General features: G+C 34.6%; 1 protein-coding gene across 1 annotated transcript; it reads left to right on the top strand.

Moving 5' to 3' along the window:
• On the top strand, positions 1–27,628 carry LOC136039249 (serine/threonine-protein kinase pim-1-like). Its single transcript, XM_065722804.1, has 4 exons — positions 1–277; positions 8,038–8,304; positions 21,682–21,781; positions 24,148–27,628. Exons 1-4 carry the CDS (start codon positions 86–88, stop codon positions 24,714–24,716), a joined length of 1,128 nt encoding a protein of 375 aa, XP_065578876.1. The 5' UTR covers positions 1–85; the 3' UTR covers positions 24,717–27,628.
• Positions 27,629–27,789: the final 161 nt, after the last annotated feature.

The following is a 27,789-nucleotide window of genomic DNA, read 5'->3' as shown; positions in this document are numbered from 1 at the left end:
ATATTGCATGCTGAAGTTAATGCGTAGAACCGGCAAATACATTTAGAACATATTTTATTTGTGAAATTTTTTTTAGAAACAGTTCATGATGGAAGGGACAGTAAAGAATGATAGCAAACTTGAAAATGAAGCAATAAGATACAATTGCCAGTATGATAGAGGAGTCATTATTGGCAAAGGTGGATTTGGTACAGTTTATGCAGGGAAAAGAGTTAGTGATGGATTACCAGTGGCTTTGAAGCACCTTCAAAGGAAACAAATTAGTAACTGGTGCAAGGTTTGTAATTTTGCTCATTTTCTAGCTGGTGTGGTGTAGGTCTAGTAAATCAGAAATTTTCTGAGCAAGGTGAAAGAAACTAGGTAAATTCATACATTAGCTTCACCTAATGGTGTCTCTGAGGGGGGGGGGGCAATTGTTCCTTCAGCAATTTGGAATAAACATGACTTGTTAAGTAGCTTTAAAATTGTTGCTTGTTTTAAGTTCAAGTTATCTCTTTATTTTGAGAAGATAACTTATTATAGGCTAATTTCACCCTGCTTATTTTTAACACAAGGGATGTGCTCTATTCTAATTGCTGGTTAGCTATTGGCATGCTTTTTTGTAATTCAATAATTGCTTCTGTGGTAAATTTCATTGTGAGCCCTTGATATAAGCAAAGGCCTGGGGTTATTGAGGAGAGAAAATGTTAAGAAAACAATTCTTGCTTCATAGCATAGTGAGTGGGAAAATTGTAATTAAACACATTTCAACTCTCAATTCCACTGTACTCAGTCCCCTCCTCCTTATGTGCAAATATGGAGCTGAAGCTGTATATTTCCTATGCATTTTGCCATACATCACTCTTGTTTTAATTACTATCTGTAAATTGGAACAAACAACAGAAAAATACAGAAGAACACATGGGAAGCAGGCCTATAGGGGTAGGCTATAATTTATTACCCAAGTTATGCTAGAGGTAATAGGGCCCCAAAAGTAGAATTTTCTTTGAAAAACTGGAAAAACAATGAAAGAAGCAAAGATTTAGGGTGTCCCCCCTGCAACTCTGATTATTGTGTATATTATGGAGTGAGAATTGTTTTCCTAACATGATCCTAACATCTTATATAACCCTGATCCATAAAAAGGGACGAAGAGACTCAGCAGAGAATTACTGTCCCATAAGCATCACCTCTGCAGTTGTTAAGGTGCTTGAGAGATTTGTTAATAAAGCTCTAATTGAACATCTTGAGGTCAATAATATCCTTTCCACATCACAACATGGTTTCAGATCTGGTAGATCTGTGGACACTAACCTTATCCAAACATATGAATTAGTGACTACACTGCTTGATGAGGGTTTTCCTGTTGACATGATTCTTCTTGATCTGTCCAAAGCATTTGACAAAGTTTGTCATGAATTCCTCATAATCAAATTGAGGGCTGCAGGTGTCAACAAAGGTTTTGTACAGTGGATTATGGGCTTCCTTTCTGAAAGATCACAGAGTGTCAGAGTTTTTGATTTGCAAGGAACTCCTCATTTCTCTTCTCCCACAACTGTATTAAGTGGCGTGCCCCAGGGCACTATTCTTGGACCAACACTTTTCAACTTCTATATTAACAAATTACCCACCCTTCTTTCAAATCTTATTACCCTTTACACTGATTACTCAAAACTAGTTGGAAAAGTGGCAACTCCCTCTGACCAGCAATCAATTCAAACAGATCTTGATAGTCTAGTAAGATGGGCTAACATGTGGCTTCTGACTTTCAATGTTGACAAATGCCATGTAATTCATTTTGGCAAAAATAACAAGCATCATAAGTATTTCCTTCAAGACAACTTCCTTTCTGCTGTTTCCAATGAAAGAGATCTTGTGGTTATTGTAGATCACCAATTAAAGTTTAGCAGCCATGCTAAGTCTGTTTCATCTTCTGCAAATAAAACGCTTGGTATCATAAAAAGAACCATCTCCAGCCGACACCCTAGAGTTCTTATGAAGTTATATAAGGCGCTTGTACGTCCATGCCTGGAGGTTGGAATGTCATTGGCAGCCCCTTTCTTCAAAAAAGATAGGAAGTTGCTTGAGGATGTCCAGTGTTGTGCCACTAAGATGGTTACCAACATGAATAAATTTCCATACAAAGAAAGACTACATCATTTGAAGCTGCCAACGCTGACATACCAATGGAAAAGGGGTGACATTATTTTAACCAAAAAAATCCTCTCTAAAAATACCCTTCCCGGTCTCTTTGCACAGCCCTTGCATTCTGGTACTAGAGGACATTCTTTGAAGCTCTCCATGCAGCGTTCCATGAGTAGACATAGAAGCCACTTCTTCTGCCAAAGTTTCTCAGCCAAAGTTTCTGCTACTTCAATTGACATGTTCAAGTCCCACCTTGATAGGGAATGGCTCTGCCAGGAGTTCCTTTACAATTGGGAAGCTGCAGAGTCCTCCACAAGAGTCTAATCTAACAGCCACAATCTACACCAAATGAATTCTTTTTTTTCTCATGGAGCATCACAAGGATGGATAATCCTTATATCGCTCCAAGCTGCAATTTAAGGTAATTAAGGTATGTTTCCTTATGTCCAGCTAGGCTCAAAGGCATAGGCTAATAATACTGGTAGGCTGGTTGGGTCATTTAAACATTACAACAACAAAAGAGAGAATAATGAGGCCTTTTTTAAGACAGTGAACCAACAAAACCTATTTGAATATTTCAGCCCTATATCTAAGGGTCATCTTCAGCAAAGAAAATAAAACAAACAATTAAACACTTACAATAAAAGTTCTCAATTAAAAATCCATTTTTTAACTAGCCTAGGCATCATTACTTAACAGAAAGTTCAGCCTTAGATATAGGGTCAAAATATTCAAATAGGTTTTGGTGGTTCACTGTCTTGGGAAAAAGTCCTCATTATTCTATCTTTTGTTGTTGTATCATGGAAAGGCAGTGTGGTCTTTGTCATTATTTACATTTAAATATTTGTATATAGGCTATAGCCTATACACCAAAGGACAAACCCAGCAATAAATTTTTGGAGGAGATGGAAAAACTGGCTGAGGGATGGTAGGCTAGTAGGCTACATATTCAAAAGAATAAATATAAATTTTAGAATATAAGGTATATTCTCTATTGAGACAACACTGTAAACATGCAATTATAAAATAAAATCAAGTCACCTTTTTGTCGTGGGATAGTTTATACCAAGTGTTTTTTTAACATTGACTGGAACATCTCTGCATATAGATAATAAGGCCAATCCATTCAGCTGCTCCTGACCTGAGGCATTCTGGGCATAAGATTTCACTCTTCTAAGAGTAGACAAAGAATGCTTACATGTAGAATTGGGTAAAATTCTAGTTAATTGACTTCTTGCTATCTTGGAAAGGGTTTAGGTTGGAAAATGAAACTTTCAGGGATGGGTCTACAGGCTAAAGTATGTCCCGGGAAGGTATTTTAAAGTACCCACCTCCAATCCCAATTCCTCTAGAGGGCCCTGAAATTTGCCTACATGACAGGTCTATACCTACTGAAATTTTGATGAAACATTTTACCTTAATTTTCAGTTACTAGTTGCTTTTTCTCTGCCTTTAGTTCTGAAAATGCAATTCCTGTTATGTGTGTAGAATTTCAAGCCATATCAATGCTGTTTTTTTTTCAAAATTTATGAAATGTGTTTATGTATCTTTAAAACACTATAAAATGGAATTGAGCAAAGTTATGAAGTTGAAAACAATTTTGTTGTACTTCAATTAAGCAGAAGATCTATTTTGCAAGGTTTCACTTTTATAGCACACATATTTTTAAAGGTTCTCAAAGGCCAGGGCCTTCTAGAGGGAGAAGGAGTGGAGGTAGTTGCTTCAAAATACCTTCCTGGGACATACTTTAGTCTGTAGATCCATCCCTGAAAGTTTCATTTTTCCCAACCTAAATCATTTCTGAGATAGCAAGAAGGCAATTAACTAGAATTTTATCCAGAATTGTTCCACCAATCTTCAAAAATCAATATAAAGTTGGGAACATTCTTATTAAATTTTTTTAAGCATGTTATAAAGTATTTTGGTACCACATTTCCTGACTGTCTACATTCTCCTCCAGAAAGCTAAGTCGTCTTGTATACTTCTCCTATAACTGTCTGCATCAAGGTCAGAGTATCCTATATATCCTCTGTTTCTTCTTTATTGGGTGAAATAAAGTGCTGAAGAAATAGGTATTGCAGTGACTTTGGCATCTTTCTATGACTAAGGAATCTAAGGCTAAGTTCAAGGAGTGACTTGCACAGTGAACATAGACTGTATAGGAAAAACATTCACATACTGTAGCAGCACAGCCTTGAAACTGGCCACTCATAGATGAAGCTCCATCATATCCTTGCCCCCTTATGTATTTTAAATTGATTTCCATTTCACCTAAGGTTTGTATCTACCAAATAAGGTCTGCTATCAACCAATTATTTTTGTTGAAATCTGTTTTGACACGATTGAGGATTAATTTAGAGTTCTATGTAAACACTGAAAAGACACTCTAACTTCACTTTCATAAACCAAATATTATTGTGTGGAGATATAACTCTTTACCTAGTTGTTGTGCATACATTACTGTATATCAATTGAATTAGAACCCATAGTGAATTTGGTTGGTTTTTAGGACAGTTTGGTTTTAAATTTTATTTATGAAAATAATAAAACATCCATTTATTATCCTCATCACAATAAGATTTGCAGCACACATTGTCCTTTCATATTAGTAAAGATCTAAGAAATTACAAATTTTCCAAATTTTGGGAGTATGTATCCCCATAACCCCCCTCTTGGTTTCCACCCTGTATACACTGTCAAATTAGCCATGTGGTGGTATCCTGTTTTTGAACTACCCCTGTTTTACTATAGCATGATACATTGTGAGTGTAGTGACTAGATCCCACCTTTCATCTGGTTCCTTTGCAACTGAACCCTCATTCAACTCAACTCTTTTTATAGAACCCCCATGTAAAATGAACCACCATATTCAGTTTTTTCAGCATTCTACAAATAGAAGGCAATAACATTGGGTAAGGTTTTGTTTTGTTGTCATAAAAACAAAGAAAATGGGACACCAAAAACCATTAAATCTAAACTTATTTCTTCTTTTTTCTTATGTTTCTTAATGGGGGTTCCCTTTGCCCTGTCTAAGGGCAAACCCCCACTGTCCACCTCCAAGAAAATACCACCCACAGGGGGTGGGGTATTTTCCACAAAGGGTAAATGCCTAGACCTATTGATGGTGGCAAGGCAAAGGGAAATCCCATTAAGAGACCAAAAAGGAGAAAGAAATCCAGCTTTAATGATTAATGACAAGAGCACAATTTGCTATGGGGCAGGGGGGGGAACTGCCCCTCATGGACCTTGTTTTTTTGTACATATTTACCTGTATAGTACTATAGTACTTTGATAGTACTACGTAGTACCTTTATGGTAACAAATGGCTTAATTTTTAGTTTTACTGCTATTCTCACTTAATTATGGAAAATCAGCTGCAACTTCCCCCCCCCCTCAGGATTTGAAGAATTATGCCACTGGCTTATGACATCCAATTTTCTTTGTTTCTGTGAGAACAAAACAGCTTTTTTATAGATCATCTTGACATGCATTTATATTATGATAAAAAAAACAAAGGTTTCCAACTAGGTTGGACATGAAAAGATTCTAACTTGTGTTTTAGCCAATGATATTACCTTATATTGTTAGAATACAAAACTGATTACAGTGGTTCAGTTTTACAAGCATTCAGTTGCATGGGGTTCAGTTATGTGTACAATCTTTTATTTGCTTTCTTGGTGTAATCTTCATCAATAATTCATCTTAAGTTTCAAAATGTGGCCTCTGTTTTGACAAGGAATTAAAAAGATAAAATCATATTTAACATTTGTGATTTACAGAATAAATATAAAGCAATAAAAGATGAACTTTTAGAATCAGAAGACAATCACCCTTTTTATGGCACTTGGTATTTACCAAGTGACTTAAAGCAATCATAATTTCTGTCAGTCTGTTGGTCTGTCTGCTGGTCCTGGTTTTGCTTGTTCAGGCGCTTCCAGATAAGCTAGGATGGTGAAAGCTGGCAGGCATATCAGGGACCAGACCAGATTAAATTAGAAATAGTTTTCCCCAATTCGACCATCTTGGGTGTGGGGATGGAGGGATGGTTAATTTGGAAAAATCAAAAGAATGAGGTATTTTTGACTTGCAAACAGGTGATTGTATCTTAATGAAATTTGATATTTTGAAGGATCTTATGCTTCAAAGCTCTTATTCTAAATCCCAACGAGATCTGGTGACATTGGGGGGAGTTGAAGGGGGGAACTAAAAATCTTTAGAATGGAGAGATTGGGATGAAACTGGGTAGGAAGAATAAGCACAAGTCCTAGATACATGATTGAAATAACTGGACCAGATCTGCTCTCTTTGGGGGATTTCCAGTGCTTTGGCAAGTTTGCTGCTTCTGGACTTGCTAGGATGATGTCAGGGACCTGCACAAATTGACTTGATAACAGTCATTTCTCTGATTCAGCCATCTGGGGGGCTGGAGAGAGAGGAAAAATTGAAGAAAATGAGGTATTTTTAAATTACAAATGGGTGGTCAGATCTTACTGAAATTTGATATTTAGAAGGACCTTGTGTCTCAGAGCTCTTATTTTAAATCCTGACCATATCCAGTGATATTGGGGGAGTTGTAGGGGGAAATAGAAAATTCTGGAAAATGCTTAGAGTGGAGAGATCAGGATGACACCTTATGGGAAAAATAAGCGCAAGTCCTAGATAAGTGATTGACATAGCCAGATTGAATCCGGTCTCTCTGGGGAGTTGGAGGGGAGGGGGCTATTATTTCAGAAAAATTGGAACAATTGAGGTATTTTTAGCTTACAAATGGGCAACCAGATCTTAATGAATTTTGATATTTAGAAGGAACTTGTATCTCAGAGCTCTTATTTTAAATCCTGACCAGATCTGGTGACATTAAGGGGAGTTAGGAGGAACCTGGAAATCTTGGAAAACGCTTAGAATGGAGAGATCAGGATGAAACTTGGTGGGAAAAAAGCTCATTTCATAGATGTATGATTGATGTAACCAAACTGGATCTTCTCTCTTTGAGGGGGTTAGGGGGGTCCAGTGCTTGGCGAGTTTGGTTGTTCTGGACATGCTAAGATGATGAAAATTGGTAGGCATGTCAGGGACCTGCACAAATTGATTTGATAAAAGTTGTTTTTACCACTTAGACCATCTGGGGAGCTGAAGGGAGAGGAAAAATTAGAATAAAATGAGGTATTTTTACCTTTTGAATGGGTGGTTGGATCATAATTAATTTTGATATTAAGAAGGACCTCATGTCTCAGAGCTCTTATTTTAAATCCTGTCTGGCATTAAGTCTTTGATGTTCCTTTTAAATCAATCTATTGATTCTTAGAATTTTGCTAGAGCTCATGTTATATGAGCTCTTGGCTCTTCTGACCTCATCACAATATGATCTCTTAGCTCTTGTTCAATATGTTAATAAAACTTAAACACTCAATGGATATAGACACCAAAATAGGATTAATGGTATTTCCAAAAAAGAGGTCCTTATAGGTAAATAAGTAAACTAATAGTGACCATATTGATGCATAGCATAGATTTTTAGCTATTCATTGATAACAATTTAATAGCAAGATTTGAAGGTTTGAGTTTTACATAATTTTGCTCAATTGCATGCTGGTTTTTTACCCTAATCAGATGTAAAAATTAGCCTAGCTTTTAAAAAAGGCCTTAAACAATTTTTTACGTCTCAGTTCCCTGTTAGCAAAAAAAAAATGGAAAAATAGAGCAAAAGCCTAACTTGGGACAAAAATTTCAATCCAAGTGAAATTTTTGATTATTTTTTTGGCTATCTTGGAGAGTGGGGTTAAATTATTGCTTCTCAGACAACTTTTTCAAATATCTAATCAACCTTATCTTGGCTAAACAATTGCATAAAGACTGTTTTTTATATCTTGAAGATCAGTATTTTTGCAGATATAATAAAGATATATTTTACAGGTAAATGGGGGTATATCCATCCCAATGGAGGTAGCCCTTTTGAGAAGAGTTTCCCATGTCTCTGGCTGTATGAAGCTCTTGGATTATATAGATTTAGGAGACATTGTTGTCATAGTAACAGAACGGATTGAGGATTCTCAAGACCTATATGACTTTATATCCAAACGTGGAAACCTGAGTGAATCCTTAGCTGCCAATATTTTCAAGCAGTTAACTGACACCATTATTGGGATTCATCAGGCTGGAGTTGTGCACAGGGATATCAAGGTATGGTTTTGCAGGTTTTATGATTGCTTTGTTAATAATATCAATGTGGTGTTCTGATATTAGGGTGTTGCTCAGTTGTTTCTACTTGTCAATGTTGGTTTTTTGGGGCTTTTGGATGTATTGTATCTGACATGTTTATAGATATTATCCAGCATTTTCACCACTTCTAAATGACAGATTATTGTCTGATGCCATTTGCTAAGCTGTTCTCAAAGGGAGGATTAGTATTTTAATATACGTCAAGAAGATCAAAATGTGTTTGAACATAAATTTTCCTGCTGATCCTTCCTTTGAGAGTAAAGTTAAAAAAAAAATTCACCAAATAGTGAAATATATATTTTGGGTTTGAAAAGAAAGAAAAAAAATTCAGTAATGGGAGTAAAATAAATATGTACAAGTCGAGTTTATGACTAAAAGCCTAGTTATGTTTTGTTTTTCTGTCATTTTTTGAGGCAAAGAAGGAATGCAAACATACCTGCACTTAAAGGGTTTTCCTCATGAGCATTGATCCAAAAGGCATAAGAAAATTGGGGATTAAAAGTGTACTTTTTATGTTTTGGTCTTTTGTGCCTATTCCTTTAAAATAGAGGCACATTTTAAATCTATTTTGATAGCCTCTTTTAGTAACATTAGTATGATAGTTTTGAGATTTCTGTTGGATATGAGTGATCAAACTGTTTTAATCTACAGAAAAAAATGTCCTCACTGGTACTAGTACAGTAAAGTTTAGGCAGGGTTTTAATGCTCTTTTTATGTCCTTGGCCCTTCTCTCTCCCCACCAGCCTCATAAATGTCAAACCTTTGATCCTAAGAATGTGAAAGTTTTGTCTAGTAGAATATTGCAAGATCTTAGAACTTAGCTTGCTTAGCTGGTCGTTTATACATCTTGGTTAGCTTATTTGCATCTGTATTTTTTTCAATTTTTTTTTCTGATGAAGGTTTGTGCACAGATTAGAACTGGTATTCATTACCCTGGACCTTAGTTCCACTTGTCCCTCCTGAGGCACCCAGGGCATCTAGTAGGAGCTGCCAATCCTTCCTCAGGTTTGCTGCTGCAGTGATTCCCTCTCATTCTGGTAGAATGGAGATGTGCATGTTGTGTAGATCCCTCTGGTAGGTCTGGTGCTGTGTGTTTTGGGGTCTTCCCCAGCTATGGTTTCCTGTTGGTTGCAAGTGTAAAGCAGCTTTTGGGAGTCCATATGTAATGTCATTTCATGGATGGACTGGTTTGTCATCTTCTGTGATCAGTGGATATTCAATATTCTGCAGACACGAATTTTCAAAAGCCAGGACTCTTCTCTCTTGTTCTTGATTCAGGTATCATGTTTCTGCTCCATAGAGTAGTATTGGCATAACATTGCTGTTGAAAAGCCATAGTTTCAGGCACAGAGAAAATCCCTGAGATCTATACTTGATGTAGTTTGTTGAAGGCCCCATTTGCTGGTCCTGAGCACTTCTTTCACTGTTCAAGCCAGTGTTCTCAATAATTCTTCCTAGGTATTTTAACGGGACAACTTGTTCAACATTTTGGTCACCACATATTAATGGACTGAGAAGAGTAACTTGTCACCATGGATTTGGTTTTCTTGGTATTCACACAGGCCAAGCTGGTTTGCCTTTACCTTGACCTTGTCTAGTATTAGCAGGGCTTATTGTCTAAAACCTTTTCTAAGGTTTTTAATTAAAATGCGTATTATATATGTACTTTCTTTTGCTTTTTATGATTTGGTTAATTAGAATATCAATGCAAACAACCATACAGGTTGTCCTCGAGGATTGGCAGCCCTTGAGGGAAACTTTTGCAAAGAAACTGACACATTTTAGAATTAGATCTCAGCTAATAATTTTGTCTGAGAATTTTGAAGACGTGGTTATATCACATTTCACAGATGATTGGCCAAAAAAATGCATTTCAGCACTCAAACTGGTATGATATGATTACTCCCATGCCCTCAAATGGGGTTGTAAGGGTTTATCATAAACCATTTCAGGGAAGCGAGAACTGCATAGGAGTGAACAAAAATTGAAGTCTGCTTAAGTTTGGCTGGAGGTAAGCTTAAGGTAAGCTTGTATGATGGCTTCTTCCTATCACTGCTATGAATGGTTACTTGACCCTACCAATGTCTTGAAGAGCTACCTTCTGATGGTGTTGGGGACTTTCTTTGTTATGAACAAAGTTTTGTAGCAGAACCTCTGGATTCTCTTCAGTTGGACTGCATGGAATATCCTGGCTTAGGGTAGCCACTGCTCTATCTGCATTGCAATTTATATAAAAAAAATCATTGAAGCAAGCGACTCTTGTTGCTGTTAACTAGGCAATTCCACTTGTTGTCATTGTACTGATATTGTTGTCTCTCAATCTCTCAAAGACATATTATCCCCAAATCTCACCTCTCAAAGTCTCCCTTGTAGCTGAATCAATGAAGTGCAAATTTATATGCAGAAAGGCTTTTTAGGGGCCAAGGATGTATAAATGGGAAAGCAACTGTAGGCTACAGATATGTTTTTTAGATATAAAGTAAAATGATTTGCAAGAGATATGTTATTTAAATGATATTTCATTATTCCCATTTTAATTGTAGAGGGTCGAATTGAAAAAATATAATATTATGAAAATTAAGATGTAATAAAATCTAGTACATGCAATAACTTGCTCCAATTCAATACACTTTTCTTCTATGTTTGTATTAATTGGTTGTGTTCATTTGCTTAAAGGGAAGCAAAAATGAATAAATTAACCATTATCAGCCTGTTCCACTTTAAGATTTTCTTTTGTGTGGGAGAATGTATTCTATATTTCACGCTTATGGTGACATTTTAGTTAAGAACTTCCCTGGAGAAAAAAAATGCTGTGGGAGTAAATTGATTTATTCAGAAGAGAACTTTTCTTTGGGGATTTCATCAAAGAATTCCTTTTTCTCTAGGAAAGACTTATCCTTCACAATTCATGGAACCATATAAATATTTTTTATTGCTTTTAAAAATTATGCTGCATTAATTTAATTATTATTAATGAGAGTAGTATGTTGGACAACCGTCAATGTAGTTCATCTGTGCAATTTGTAATGAGATATACTTGCTTGCCTTTAGGCTTCAGACAAAAAAGTAAATAAACGTATATTGTTTTAAATATCCGAAAACCCATTTGGACAAAGTACTCTGGAAAAACTGTACCCTTTGTATAGCTTCACGTGATTGTTTTCAGATTAGTGATTGGCTGAAAGATAGCTGCATTTTAAAGTAAGATTACTTGAAACCAGTTTTATTTGCAACATAATGCCTAATTTGTATTTTATTCAATATATCAGCTTAAATTAAGATTAGCAATTGTAGGAACAAAAGTTTTAGGTTGAATAAATAAATTATTTTGTTTTAATTTAGGGAGATTGTTTGATTTCTTCACATTTTCTGTTTTGTGTTTGTTTGAGCGTAATGCTGGTCGTGTCCAAAATACTTCCTTTCGATATTGATGATTTTTCGTAATATGTGGCTTTGGCCATACTGCTGTATATAGTAGTTTTTTTTATGTGAACTTTTTTTTATGTGTTTTTTTTTTTATCACTTGTTACACACACTACCCCACCGCAAGCAATTTAAAGTTAATTTGTCTTGACAATTTCTGGGGAGGGGGATGTTTACCATTATTGCTTGTGGCAGGCATTGGCTCAGGAATGAGTGAAGTTTGGATTTTGTGAGCAAGTTGCTCAGAAAATTTGTCTAAAGGTTTAAAAAAATTAAACCCAGAAAATATGGAGTGAAATATTAAGCACTGACAGCGAAGCCTGTCGGGTAACTGGGTTAATACAAGAGAAAAAACCTGAAGATTTGAAAAAATATTTGCCCCTTCCCTCTCCCTCTCCAAACAAAAATATCTCCAAAAGTTCCTACTCGATCCCTGAATGTGAAACAAAACAGATCTGCCTAAACTACAACTATTGAGGTAACTCATTACATTACAACTCATTTAAAAAGAGAAACCCTCTCCTCCCTCTTTAATCGAATTTTATCCATTCGCACACGAAAAATATACTCATAATATCGAATTATATCTACAAATGCAATTTGACCCCAAAAAAGATTCTGTTCAAAAATAAAGCCTACTGTCGGGCTGTCCTGGCTCACATAATCTATTCCATTTTAAAATTGATCTTTTGAAAAAAAAATTGATTTTTTTTTTGCTTAGGTTAGACCTACGAGTTGAAATATAGGTATTTTGGATAGTGTGTATCCTTATGTTGTTCATCGAACAATCGGCAAATACAAATTTCTTTCAGAATTGGTTCATCATTGGTTGAGGTTGGACTGGCAACAGTGTCAATCCTGGTATCCTATAAAAGAGCCACTCTATGGTATAGTATGGCTTATCAAGCCGCCTAAATTTCATAATAGTCATACTAACTTGGAGTTGGCTGTTTTATGCGTCATCACGTGTTTTACCGCTGGCGCTCAGCCTACCAAGAACAACTATACCGATTCTTGACCTGACTTCAATTGACGTTGAGACTTTAACCTAAATATAAGATATGCAGGCAGCAACCAGGAAATATTTTTGATACTTGATAGATGAATCCTCTTATTTTAATTATTTTTGGAGAAAAGTTGAGAGTAACGTTAAATAGCATTGATTCTTCCTTTCCTTTTTTATATCTGGCAACACTGTTATCAATACTATTTGGATTGGTCGCTTAAGATTGCGCTAGCTGGCCATCTATCCGGGACCAAAAAAAAGTCATCCCCGAATGATGTGGCCCACTCTGTGGGTCACAGGGCATATGATACTGCTAATTGGATATACAATAGATTCTATTATTATATTTATCTTCGCTTAACTAAAGAACTTTTTAATTTACAATAATAACGAACACAAAATTTGTAAACATAAATTTAAAATTTGATAACGATTTCCTTAATGGAAAAAAAGAAGAAAATAAAATGTTTAATGAAGTTATGTAAAATTTACAACCTGACGTAATACCAGTGGCAATTCTTACCTCAGTTGCACCCTGTGTAAAATATTTTTGTGGGTTTGGGCTTTTTTCTGTTGTTTCATTGCTCTGTTTTTAAGGATACAGATAGAAGAGTCCGACAAGTCAAGTAGTACTGATGCGGAAGATGATTATTTTTAATTATTTTTAATTATTTTTGGGGAAAAAGCTGGTGTAAATCAGATTTCATTGGAATTATGCATAATGTTTGGTCACTTGATCTTAATATCATTTATAGCTAATTTATTGGTGCTTGCGTATTCACGATATTAAGTCACACTGATAAAAGTATTGTCACAAATCATTATCAGGGCAAAAAGTATTGTTTCCGGTATGTCTACATATCATTAATAAAAGCATTTGCTCTGACCTGGCACCAGGTCAAGAATTCGGCTTTTTTACGTTTTTAACTTATTTATGTCGGTTATTTTAGGCTATTTGCTACTATCTAATTTTTTATTTTCATATTCATGCCTTTCAAATTTGTTTCTCTTTGAAAAAAAAATGTATTATCGTATATGTAAATCGAATTTGAGTCTTATTTCTAGGTATTTATTTATTTTACATCATAATGAACCCCTAGTTATGACTTCGTTTTGGTGACAAACAAATATATTAAATTTTGTTAGCTTAGCTACGGTAAGGATTAAAGGCACAGTATATCGGAAGAGCCCCTTCTTTGTTAAAAGATTTTGGGAGAATGTGATAGTTGGACCGATACTATTGTATGCGGTGGATGAGGGGGAATTACTCCAGGAAAAATCTGATAGCGTCATCCCTCAACAATTTTGGCTGTGTGTAATTACGGGCCTAAGATGTGCTTTCTTGATGAATCAAACCCCCCCTCTCTGTATGAATTTGTGACCCCCTCTTTTTGTGTAATTGAAATTAGTTTTTAATTTTATACACAAACAAAAGTATATCGTACGATATATATATATATATATATATATATATATATATATATATATATATATATATATATATATATATATATATATATATATATATATATATATATATATATATATATATATATATATATATATATATATATATATATATATATATATATATATATATATATATATATATATATATATATATATATATATATATATATATATATATATATATATATCAATTAGCGGCTTCTATTTGCTTTTCTATCTCTATGATTCTTTGTTTACTTAAATTTCTGTCGGTCTGATCCAAAGGCGTATGCAGAATTTCTGTTCAGGGGAATTACACAAGAAAAAAACTTTGAAAAATTAGTGAAAAATTTAAAAATTAGCATCAAAAATTAGTTGATATACATTTTTTGTTGGGTTTTCATGTGACAGACAATTTTTTTTTGAGGGGGGGATTTGAAGGCTAAAACCTCCCTGGCTTCGGGCTTTTTCGATATACTGTTTGTATCTACATTAGATCAGTTTTTAATGAACCAATAAGAAAAATTGTCTTATCTTGAAATCGCGAGCTTCTTCAATTGCAAACAAAGTAATCTCATTGTAAACATTGTCTGGGTGGTTTGTCTGTCCTAGCTGCGTAATTTATTTTTTATTCTGCTACTTTTATATATCTTGATGTTTTTTTTTATAGTAAATTTACGATAAGCAATGCAATTTATCAAACAGATGATGCGAAATACGATTTATATGTTTAAGACAGATAATGAATGTATGTCCAAGCCGGCGGCGCTGATCTCCGTTTTATGGCCCTTCAACTAGGAAGTGTAATAGGGGTTTTGGGGCCAGTAATCCTGCACCTTCCCACACTCTTCCTATCTGTCTTCCCCAGATTTATCTTAGTACCCATGTAGAGTTCCGTCGGCTCAGGCTGAACTTACGGTGTCGCCATTGACCCCGTTCGAAACCAAATAACCAGCGATACCAGGACTCAAACCCCTGCCTGTACGGAGACAGGATTTCAAGTCTAGCACGCTGATGACGGTCTTTTTGATCAGTGGTTCTCAAACTGTGGTACGCGAATCTCTTGGGGGTACGAAAAAGTTTTTAGGGGGTCCGCAGCCGGCAAAAAATAACCCTTTAACTCTATAACTGGCAATTTTATTTATATTTTACCTAGAGTTTACTTAGTATCAGCAACTGAGAAGGGGTACCTAAAACGTCTTGTGGGCAAAAGGGTACAGTGTCTAAATAAGTTTGAGAACCACTGTTTTAGATAATTATCACGGAAGATTTGGCTTTCAGGCTCGTATAGCATATTAGGTCTTAAGCTGAATATAAGATTATATTCAGATATGCACTAATTGCTTCATTAGAGCGGATTTTAAAGGCTTCTACTTGCAACTTAAATCCTTTCAGTATTAAAGAAAGTCTTGAATTTTGTTTTCCGATTTAAAATTAGCTTGGGAACACTTCCCAAACTTCTACTACGCTGATTAGTTCCCGAGTCTAGACACAGTCGAATTCTTCCGGCATTCTATTCATCACGTGGACTGACTAACTTGTATCGTTTGAGATGTGCCAGAGAATAGTAAAATATATCGAGATATGTAGGCCTTAGCTATATCAGGTTTTTCAATTGGGAGGGGGTAATAAATAGTTTTTGCTCGGGGGAGTAGGCTAAAGGTACTTTATCCTTGTATTTTTACTATGGATATAAAATTTCTTAGTTTTTAGGAGAAATAGTCTTTTCACCCTGAGTTTTTGCGACGAATTTACGCATCGAGCCTTTTTTTTGGGGGGGGGGGCGGGGGCTAGTGGTTCTAAACTTGGTACCCCCTTCAGGTAAGCCCCTGATAAAGTCAATTTCAGTCAATCGCAATGCTTAAAGCCGTTCACAAATGAATTTTATTAATACCCATATTTAACTAGCGCTAATATCGGGAAACAGTTGAAACCAAACCCGTTCATAGTAGAGATTTAACTAGTGTCCAGAACTGTATCGAGCCAAAACCTAAGTTCTCACGGATTTGAAACTAGTTAAAACTGTTTTAACTAGTTAACATTTTTATGAAACTATCTCATCGACTAATAACCGAACCTTATACAGATACAGGAAAACTGCAAAAAAAGTGAAGGGCATGTAGTGGTGCTGTGGGATTGATCTGTTTGGCAAATATGGGTTCCGGGCCTCGAACGCAGCTGCAGCAACCCGCTGCAGCTCCAAATAGAGAATCCAAATTCTCAATAATTATCCAAACAAGTATAAGAAGAAAAACAAATAAATGGGAGGACGGGAAGAATAAATCTAGTGGTGCAGTGGGATTGATCTGCTTGGTAATATGGGATCTGGAGCTCGAACGGAGCTGCAGCAACCCGCTGCAGCTCCAAATAGAGAATCCAAATTCTCAATAATTATCCAAACAAGTATAAGAAGAAAAACAAATAAATGGGAGGACGGGAAGAATAAATCTAGTGGCGCAGTGGGATTGATCTGCTTGGTAATTTGGGATCTGGAGCTCGAACGGAGCTGCAGCTCCAAATAGAGAATCCAAATTCTCAATAATTATCCAAACAAGTAAAAGAAGAATAACAAATAAATGAGAGTGGAATAAATGAGAATTGAAATGTCAGGGGGACCATTGAAGTTCAATAAATCTCAAGAACAAATGTACGACAAAAGAAGCAAGAGCTATATTAAATCTAAGATAAACGCAAGTGCATGGGATAATCCACTATGGGCACCTTATTGCTCTGAAGTATTGTTGTTTGTTCTTTTTCTATTTCAATAACAAATAGACCTTTACTAGGTCAATAACCATAGCTATTAACATCTTGAATGTAGGTGCAACCACGTATATCAGAATTATTTGAAGGAGAAATATTTTTCCAAATCAGGAACAATTAGAGGCTTTATTTAAAAACGGGAGAAATGCCATAAAATTGACGAAATCTCGGTTGGTCGGGCCCTCCATCTTACGCACGTGCATGGGTAGACCAGGTTTTTTTATCAAAGAAAAAAGGAAATTTTGGCTGACTTCGCTGGGTTTCTAAGTTGTTGAAGTCCCAAATAGAGTCCTGTTTCTATTGGTAAACTTGCATTCCATAAAATTTAACATGTTTGTTTAAATATATACGTGATGATCATGCAGCAGGGGCTATAAAATCATCGCACTTTAAGGTAGAAACCAAAATTTTATTTCCTTTGATAGGCTCTTGGTTACGACACACCAGTTGGAAATTACTTGCCCTGTTGCCTGTTTACTTATGGTCTTTAAACTACCCAATATAAACCAAGGCAGACACCAAAGTATGTTTAGGATACATACAGACTAAACAACTTCAATTTTGACCAATGCAGAACTGCGATCACTTAATCAAGATCAGACATTTTATCTGTTTGAAATGGAGATAATGAATTGACAAACGGAAGGTCTAAGACAAACAGTCACACAGAGAAGGGTGACCTCTTTTGTAGGATCAGCCTGAAGAATCCTTCGCTTAGGACTATTAGTGCCCCATCCTTCTGGGGCGTTCTTCAGGGTAGCTTCTATTCTGTGTTTGCTGCTTTACCGAAATCATATTTGTCTCGGTTTATATTTTATTTGCGTGCTACTTGCTTCAAGTAATTAAGACCAGAGCCAAACAAATCAAGTTATGAGGATATTTTTGTGGAATTTATTATGTTCTGACTGGGTCTTAGAATATTATAAATTTATAGAGGACGTGAACCAGAGGCGTTAATTAGCGCCAGGGACAGAAAGGCCTTTTCCTCTAGATTTTGAAAAAAAAGTCTTTGTTGTATTTCCATTGAAAGGATTGAATAAAACAACTCTCTAGATTCTGAAAAATGCATTTCCCCCATCCCCTACATTTTTTTAATTAAAGCCACAGATATGAACTCATAAGTCTGAAGTTCTACCTGAAAGTGATTTTTTTAATAAGGCTTTTTTTTACAAAAAAAGCAGATGTAAGTTTGAAAATTCACTATAAATCTCTCAAGTCCAAATTTCTTCTGAAATATGAGTTATATTGTGTGTCACCTTAATCTCACTAAACTGAGACCAATGGCGGCTGTGACCTCTCTTGCGCCTGGGGGAAAATATTCATTAATGTCTCTCCTCTGCCTCCCAACAATTTTCAGGTCATATTTCTATGGAGTTTTCATTTATTAACAAAATTTGAATGCAAAGTATCACAGGTTAATCAAATTCGGTGTACGTATACATACTTTTATTTTCAAGGATTGGTGATGAAAATGAGGAAGCATGAAAATTTAAGATTTAATTTGCTTATATTTACTACCAACTGCTCCCTGTGCTTTATTTTAATTACAATAAAATCTTAAAAATTACAAAATGATCATAACCGAAAGATAAATGATTTGAAATTTCGCACCCCCTAAAAATTTCTACACCCGGGGTAACTACCCTTTATATCCCCCCTAAAACCGCATCAACCTGGGACTGATTAACCTAGTAATGAGATAGCCTTAAAAAAGAAATCTGAATAAATTTCGCTAATGTAAAGTAAAAGTTTTTTGGGTGGAGTACTAGATCAAGTGGGAAAAAGTATTTCATTGAAACCTTGACCAATTTGCCAAGAAATGTATTTAATAAACTGCAACTAGCGGTTTTTGAATAGTTATTTTTATATACATTTTAAGAGATTGGAATCGTGCGAAACGAATTACAATTAGTGTGCAACTTAAAAATGTAATGGTAAACCTCTAAAAAAAAAAAATGTATATTTTTGCCATTTAATAAGTCATCGTTTCCCTAATGGTTTTTTCATTGCTTTCTTTTATATGGTTTACAGCCATTTAAATTTACTATAAAGAATTTGAAGACATTCTTGCACTGCACAGGTGGGAGGGCGATTAGTAACGAGGATGAGAAAGTAGTATGAAGTGATCAAAAAAGACCAAAGAACCCACGCACAGTTTTTGTGATAGGTTGTTCCGCCAATTTTTGTCCATGTGTCCTAGGACATGGTTGAGGCAATTTATGTCAACAGAACTAGGTCCTAGTTAAAGCTCCAGTTAATATATATCAAACACAGCTACTAGATAGCTATGTTGGAAAAATAAGGACGGTTTCATGCATCTTTTGAGTGGGATGCAGAACAGCAACTTTTTGGCTGTATGTTTTTTTAAGTTTCTATTACGGTTTTCTTTTTCTTTTATATATATATATATATATATATATATATATATATATATATATATATATATATATATATATATATATATATATATATATACCTCAATTTTTGAAGCTGTATGATAACTGTAAAGATTGGTTTTAGTTGGACCTCTCCCCCCTCCCTCGTTTTTTCTTAGGGTTTACTCAAGCAGACAGGCAAGCTGTCTGCAAAGAGTCGAAGGACTAGATGAGATAAGAGCTATTCATCCGTCTTGTGTAAGAAGGGCATGATTAACTTCGTACTTTGTCTTAATAAATACACGGATCTGAGAATTCTATTTAATTTGTCACTTAAAACTTAAAAAAAGGCCAGTCGAAAGTTAAGCCCCTTTTCTGAGGTGGGGAAAGGATGACGTAAGGTTTTGTAGTCACATTTTTAATAATGTTTGAAATTTAACGGTCCTTAGAAAGCGTCGTCTAACTCGCTTGTGAGATTATAATGTTTATTATGCTGCATCGATTCATATCTCATAAAACTCGGCTTACGAGCTCTGCTCTCTGTTGGGGGTTTTTGTATTTTGTATTTTTGTTTTTTTGTATTTTTGTATTTTGTATATTTGTTTTTGTATTTTTAAATATACTTAATAAAGTATCTATCTATCACCAGTATGACTATTGAATTTACTGGCATGCGAGCTATTCATATTCCTTATTCAGAAACCAGCCCCACCCTTTTGATCTGTGCCATTTTTTTACTGCAACATCTAAAAATAATTTACTGCAACAATCAAAATATAATATTAATTATTAGCAGTATCTTTTGGCTTAACTAATATCTTATGATTTAACTGACCGCGTTAATTCACTTAAATAGCTTCATTCCAAAGTTTGGAGGGAAAGGCGTAAATACTCCAAGTCTAAGGTTTGAAGGCAGTTCGAGTCTAATAAGATTATTCTAATGAGTTCTGATGGTTGGATTAAGACTATTTTTCGACCATAAGGTCTGGACTTCCATGTATTTTGCATTGTTTTTCCGAAATTTTCCAGGGGTATAATGGTTTAATCGTAGGAGCTTAAGAGGGGTGTCTATGTTCCTAACCTTTGCTTGTCATATGTGCATTGAGCCCAACCTTTATACGGATTAGTTTCGATTCTCCTGATATCTAGTGTCTCAAACACTGTCTTTTTGGTCCTATTTTTTTCGAATTCAGCAATTCCTTCATATGGTTGGTATTTTAATTTCCCTCAAAGTCATATTTGTTTTTGGGGTAGTTCAGTGTGTTAGAAAGATTTCAGTTTTGGTCTAACTCTTCTGCCTTCTCCCTACAAATTCTTATATACTGAAAATAAATCGCCTGAATATCCTATATATATATATATATATATATATATATGTATATATTATAAAATTCATGTATCATTCCTGATCCAAATTCATACATCGTTTTGCTAAACCAACCAAATATTAGTGTAGGTAATCAAAATGTTCTTGTATATTATTTTACCCTTCTCGAGTTCTAATGCGGCATTGCTTAAAAATTCTTACCTCAGAGGTTAGAGAAGGAGAGAATTCCAACAACTTGTTGAAGTCGTAGATTAATTAGTGCCCTGTGACTTAGTTTCGGTTGACGTAAGATCCTAGAGAACTCGACAGAAAGTATTTCAGAGCATATATGGACTTCATATCACTATAGGTTTTGTCGGATAGCATAATTATAAATATTTATTAACTCATAATCCTTTTTTTAGCACCAGTCTATATTTGATTCGATTGGCATTGGTTACTTAACAAACAAAATTTTTCTTTGTATTTGTGACATTATATTCTGGTCGACCTTGATCCCTTATTTATGGCATTGTACCCCCTCCCATAAAAAAGCAAAAATTAAAATTAAGAAATGATTAAGAATGAGTTAGAGCAATTAAACGTTGGACGAGGAAATATGAGACTTTTGTACTGAATATTTAAAAAGTAGAGGGATAAAAAGAAGCTTTCGGCGTTAGACTATGGATCTGTCAGTTTAAAACCTTTACCCCCCACTCCACAAAAAGGAGGGAAGTGTAATTTTCAAGGGGTTATATAGTTAGGTTCTTTCCGTGAAAATTAATGTCATTAAATTTTTTACTCCTTTTTCCCTAACAGAAGGCATGCCACTGCTCTTGTAAATGTCATCGACTGAAGATGAATAATCATCTTAGTTTTTAAAAAAAATACTCTTATTTGTTGGATTTGTTCAGATTGATTCTACTCTTTTTTGTCTTTTTTTTGTCTTTTGGTTTTTGTCTTATTTTGAAATGTTTAGTTTTTTGTTGTAATTTTTTGTTGCATTTGTTTTGCAGGATGAGAATATCATAATAGATTTAAGAACATATACAGTCAAATTGATCGACTTTGGTTCTGGAGGGTATTTTCATACTGGCAATTATACAACTTTTAGTGGTGAGTCACTTTGATTTTGTCGATATCATATTTCTGTTTGATATCATGCATAACTTTTTTTAAACCTTGTGAATTTTGCAATATCGTGTCTGGAATGATTCTGAAATTTTGGCATTAAAGAGATATGGATTCAACGCCAATTGTCCAATTCCAAGGATTTGCAGTGCCAAAAAATACAAAGGACAAATAAAGGGTGAAACAGCTGAAGACCTTTGTGTTTGTATCACTTGTAGTTTGTGAACTAACTTTGCCTTGGAGTCAGGACTGTATCCAGGATTTTTGTTTGGGGTGGGGGTACACAAAAACGCATCGAAAATTTGTTCATATGCATTTTTGTTATGTTTTTACGAGTTGGAAAAACATTTCGGGGGAGGGGAGTCAAACACATTAACCCGTTTCCCCTTGATACGGCCTTGATTGGAATAAAGAAAGAACCGAATGTTACTTTTTATAGTGATGCGTAATTAATCAGAATCGGGAAAGGCATTTTTTTTTTCAGAATAGTGGTAATAATCTTGGCTCTCAAGAAATTTCATCGTCAGATTTTAATATTAAAATAAAATTTCATGTTTTCTTTTATTTATTTTTGAAATTCATCCATTAAGTGAATTTTTGGAATGTCTTATAACTAGGCTTTAGTCACAAAACGGATAAATAAGTTCAAATCCTTTAATTATAGGAGAGCTTGAAGCGGCCTATTTTATTTTCTATCTATTTTTCCTGGGGGTGAGGAAGTGGGGGTTTAAATGTTTCTTGTCATATTTACAACATACAGTTTCTTATTTTTTTGTCAAATATTGATTTCAAGCATTCGCGCTTGAAAAAACTAAGACAGGGCGAAGTATAAAAATTCGTTAAGTCCTTTGTGTCCATATGCTTTGTTGTGAAGTGACGTTGCATGGGAGTTAATAAAGAAGAAACATGTTGCTGTTTTCCGTTTAATGACAACAAATAGCAACAAGATGTCATCAACTCGGTGTTGTATGACTAGGTGAAAGTTGGAAATGTTGTTAATGAACAGTTAAGGTAGCTGTTTTTCTTACTTAATGCTTTAAATATCTAAGAAGTTTGAATGTTTAACCCTGATCAAAAGGCTGAATTGTTTGTTTTGAGGATCAACTCAGTCATCCTAAAGATAGAACTAAGGTTAATGAATTGCTGATATTTGGCCATAAGAGGTTATTAGCTCAGAGATTGTACAACAAGGAGACACTAATGGATGTTTTTCAATTTTATTTTGCTGTTACAGTCAAAGTTAAGGTAGCTTAAATAGAGAAAACTACTGGGACTCCTCCCTTGCCTACAAAAACACATTATTTCTTTGGTACCCCATAGGCCACTGAGGCCTAACATAATCGTCTCTAATAACGGTCTGTTGTGTGTCAATTTGTATGGACAAAGGACCGTATCTAGAATTTTTGCTGGCGTGGGGGGGGGGGTACAAAAAATCTTTAAAAACCAATCAAAAATATGTTATTATGTATTTTTGTTACGTTTTTACAAGTCGAACAAACATTTTGGGAGGGGGGTCAAAACCCCCTAACGTTTCCCCTGAATACGGCCTTGCATGTACATTTTGTATAGTTGTTTTACCTTCAATCTTCAATAGCTGCTGGTGCAGCTCTTCATTCAAGATCTTCTGGGTGCAGCTCTTTATTCACGATCTTCTGGGTGCAGCGTAAACAATAACACATTCGTTTGTTGTTTCCTGTAAAGTTTGGTTTTCTGTTGTATGAAGAAAACGCCCGACAGCCGTTATTCCATCTCGCTATCCCGAATCCTCTTTTCGTATCAAAAGAGTAATAGTGCTCTTAATATAAACTGGGATTAAACGTGTTTGCATAAGAACATAACTTTCTCTTTTTTTTTGCATTGGAACATGTATGTATATATTGTATGTACTATTGTATATAGAACATAACTTTCTTATATATTTTTTATATAAATTGGGATTAAATGAATTTTCGTAAAAACTTAATTTTTTTTGTATCGGAAGAATTCGTGATCAAAAAAAGAAATACGAGTTTCAATTTCCTTCTGAAGACACCAAGAATTCATAAAGGTCACAGATATGAAAAAAGATTTTTTTTTTCTGTAAAACATCATGTCTCTTTATATTCTTCATATCCTAGAGAGGCTTTTAATTCCAAAAACGAAAAAAGGGCGGTTTATGTGAAATATGTTGTTTAAAATTGTGTAGAAAATATCAAAATTTCTATCTGAGGGTGAGGGGGGACACGAAGCTTTTTCTTCTTATGGATAGATATAGAACTAGCTTAAAGTGATTTTTCAACTCAAACAATTGGTGCATAAATTGATTAATGGACTCTGTTTGACTACAAAATAAGAAATCGTTAAAATTCTAGGTACGCGTGTGTATGCCCCTCCTGAATGGATCCGTCAAAATTGGTATAAAGCAGAGCCAGCTACAGTCTGGTCCCTTGGCATCTTACTCCATGACATGGTGTGTGGTGACATTCCTTTTGAAGAAGATGATGAAATTGAAGAAGCAAGAGATGGCATTGACTTCTCTGAGCACAACTTATCTCGTCCTTGTCAAGAACTAATTTTAAGATGTTTAGAGCACAGAGCCTCTGACCGACCTAGTCTTAAAGATTTATCTGGACATCCATGGGTGAATGGCCGACGAAAAGGTAGCCGTCAAAAGATGAGTAGAGTGTGCAATTCATTTCAACAGATGTCACTCACAACCCCTGTTGAGCGAGTGCATGGCTCACAGGGCTCATCAGTGAGAAATAGTAGTGAAGCATCTGATGCGGTTGGACCAAGTAGTAGTGCAAAGCCCTGCACATTCATTGCTGCTGGTAAATTAAGCAATTCTATTGAGCTTAGGTATAAATCAGTGAGACCTCCATTGAGTAAACAGCCTGTATATCAAAAAGCTTGTAAGAACAGGCACCATCTTCGATGGTAAACTATATATTTGGTAGTTTGTTATGTAGTTTTAAAATCAAAATTGCTGTTTGCTCAAGTCATTTACCTGTTTTAAACCCCATTTTTGTGTGATTTGAAGACAATTTGATTTAGTATAATGTTACTAATGTTTCATTTATATATATATTTAGTTATAATGTTTCATTTTATAGGTTGCTTTCAATAATGTCAACTTGGCTGCAGTATTTCAAAATTCGATATGTTACAATATGTAATTTTAGGAGGTTGGATATGTTTTTTTTTTTTTTTTTTTTTTTTGTTTTTTTTTTTTGACCAATGGTTTTTCAAGGGAGCTTGATTGGGCACTAAAAATTGGACAATAATTTTTATGTTACAGGCCTGATATATCAGCTATTCCTACTATAATTTTCCTTGCTAGTTTTTCTATTGTCAAGTTTTAATTCTAAAGTGATCAGATGAAATATTTCGAATTAATTAATAGATAAATAGATTCCCTATTATTAGTATTAAAAGTTTGTAAACATGATCTTTTAATATCTTAAGGGTTAAATAAGATGGAAAAATGGATGATTGCTGGTTCACTGAACTTGCTGACTTCAGTGGACATAGGTTATAAATTATTGGCGAAAATGTCACATACTGCTTTTTGCGTTACTACAGCCAGAAAGTTTTAAGGTTTATGATTACTGTGTGTTTTATTGACGTACTGTGCGGAGTCAATGTCCAGGTTTAATTTTTAAACCCAATTATAACCCTGGGTTTAACCTTTCCAGTTAATTTTTGAGATTTTGAGTGATAATTATTTTTGTCTTGGTTTTGTTCTTATTGTAACAAGCAAAAGTAGATTTTTGTGTGTTTAAAAGGTCGTTTCAGCTGAACTCTGCACCTTAGTTCGAAAATTCCTTGGTTTGAATACCTTTGTTTTTATTAAGATTCAACCTTTTTTAAAAAACCTGGCTTACAAAATTGCATTTTTACTTACTTTATTGGTTATATTATATATTATGTATACTATATAATGGAAATACTCCTGAAAAGGGTATTTTTCAAATTTTAGGGGACTTGTTCCCCCACTCCTGTGAACCCCCCCCCAGAGACGCCTTTGGGGTTGAATGGATTAGAGGAATGGGCCATTTCATTAACGTTCTAGTATTGTCTTTGTATGTTAGCTAAACCAGTGGCTTATTATTCCAGTTTAGGGGTGGACATTGAGCTAGTAAGAATTTATTTAAAATTTGTTTAGTCGTAATTAAAAGCTACAAAAAAAGTTTTATTTTCCTAGTAGCTTGTGAAGTCACTTGCAATGAAAACTGAAGTTTTAAAAATAGAGGTTGAACAGCCCCTAATAAAACATAGACAGGTTTAGAAAAATAATTTTTAAAAACTCATGTTATTATCATGAACACAAAAAGTACTTGGAGCTCGCAAAATCCCGTGTGGTGTGTATGTAATTAAGACCTTACCCGGGGGGATGCCGGGTTTGATCCCTCCCTCCCCGCCAAAAATTTTTGTCTGAATCTTAAAAACGTAACCAAATCGCATATAAACAAATGTTCGATATGTATTCTAAATTTCTTGTCATAAAGCATCCTCCTAAAAAAATATTCGCCTCCCCCTAACAAATCCTGGATACGACGTGTGTAATCTGTGAAAAATAATTCATCTATCATTATGTGTTAAAAGTCCAGAAAATTTAGCATTGTAAATTGGGCTTTATTTGTACTTAATTAGAAAGTTTGCTGGTTCTAGTGCATTTGAAAACGGTGCATATGTATAGAATTTCTTAATTCTTTGAGGGACTAAGATACAATCTTACGTAATTTTTTGCTTTTGATCGGTGTACATTGTAAAACTAGTTAAGAGTGAAGGCGAGGGCATATATAGGATTTTTTTTTTGGGGGGGGGTCAAACCCTGTACCCCTCCTACCTGGATACTTCCTTGAGTGGAGGAAAAAATTATCGGAGTAGGGATTTACATGATCAAAAGTGGTAAATGGGATCTTCTAATATGAATATAGGCTTCATGTTCTTCTTCTTTCAAAATATTTGTGTAATCTTTTTAAAGGTGTATATATATTTGACTGAAATGTTACAACTCATTCCCCTCCCCTTAAATACGAAAAGTTTTCAAAATTTAAAACTGAGTCTCGAACTAGTAGTGAAGCCAATATGTATGTTCAGAAGAACAAGTAGAAATCGTTGACCAAGCAGCCGTGTTTCCTCCTTTTCAGATTTTCCTCTGTTTTCGTAAAAGAAAACTGGGTTCTCCGAAATATCCCTGAAAATTAACGATTTGTATTTCGTGTTAACGTTCGTGTAGTCGCTAGTTTTTGAGGAGATAGAAGAAAATCCAACTTTCATTCAGAGTAACCGTAGAAAATTCAGGGTTGGTGGAAACATTGCCAAGCAGAGACATCAGTCATTAATATCAAATTATGTCGCCGCTTTGTGGTGTGAATTTAAAAGTGGTATCATATTTAACACAGAAGAAATCTTAATGTAACAGCTGGTCTATGGCCAGTCAGGGGCGGATTTAGAGCAAAATCTTAGGGGGGAGCAATCCCAAAAAGGGGTCAATAATTGACCAAGTTGACAAATTTATTTCTTTTTAAAGCAAGAAAAAAAACAGGATAAGAGGGTGCCAGAAAAATATTGGGGGGTCCCTCATGGATCCTTCAGTGTGGCCAGTAGGAAGAAAAAAACGCGAATATCTCGCCTGTATCAAACTAGGCGTCAGTGTTGAGACAGAAATAATCGAAAATGTAATCACGTCTAAAAAAGAAAAGGAAAAAATCTACCATAAAAGAACAGTTATCAATAATGATAAAATATGATAAAACGATCAAACCAGTATAAATGTATATATTATATTTATGCTACAATATATATATATATATATATATATATATATATATATATATATATATATATATATATATATATATATATATATATATATATATATATATATATATATATATATATATATATATATATGTATATATATATATATATATATATATATATATATATATATATATATATATATATATATATATATATATATATATATATATATATATTTATATATA

The sequence above is a fragment of the Artemia franciscana genome, chromosome 19 (assembly GCF_032884065.1).
Source record: "Artemia franciscana chromosome 19, ASM3288406v1, whole genome shotgun sequence".
Lineage (NCBI taxonomy): Eukaryota > Metazoa > Arthropoda > Branchiopoda > Anostraca > Artemiidae > Artemia > Artemia franciscana.
This window is presented reverse-complemented; position numbering and strand designations above follow the sequence as displayed.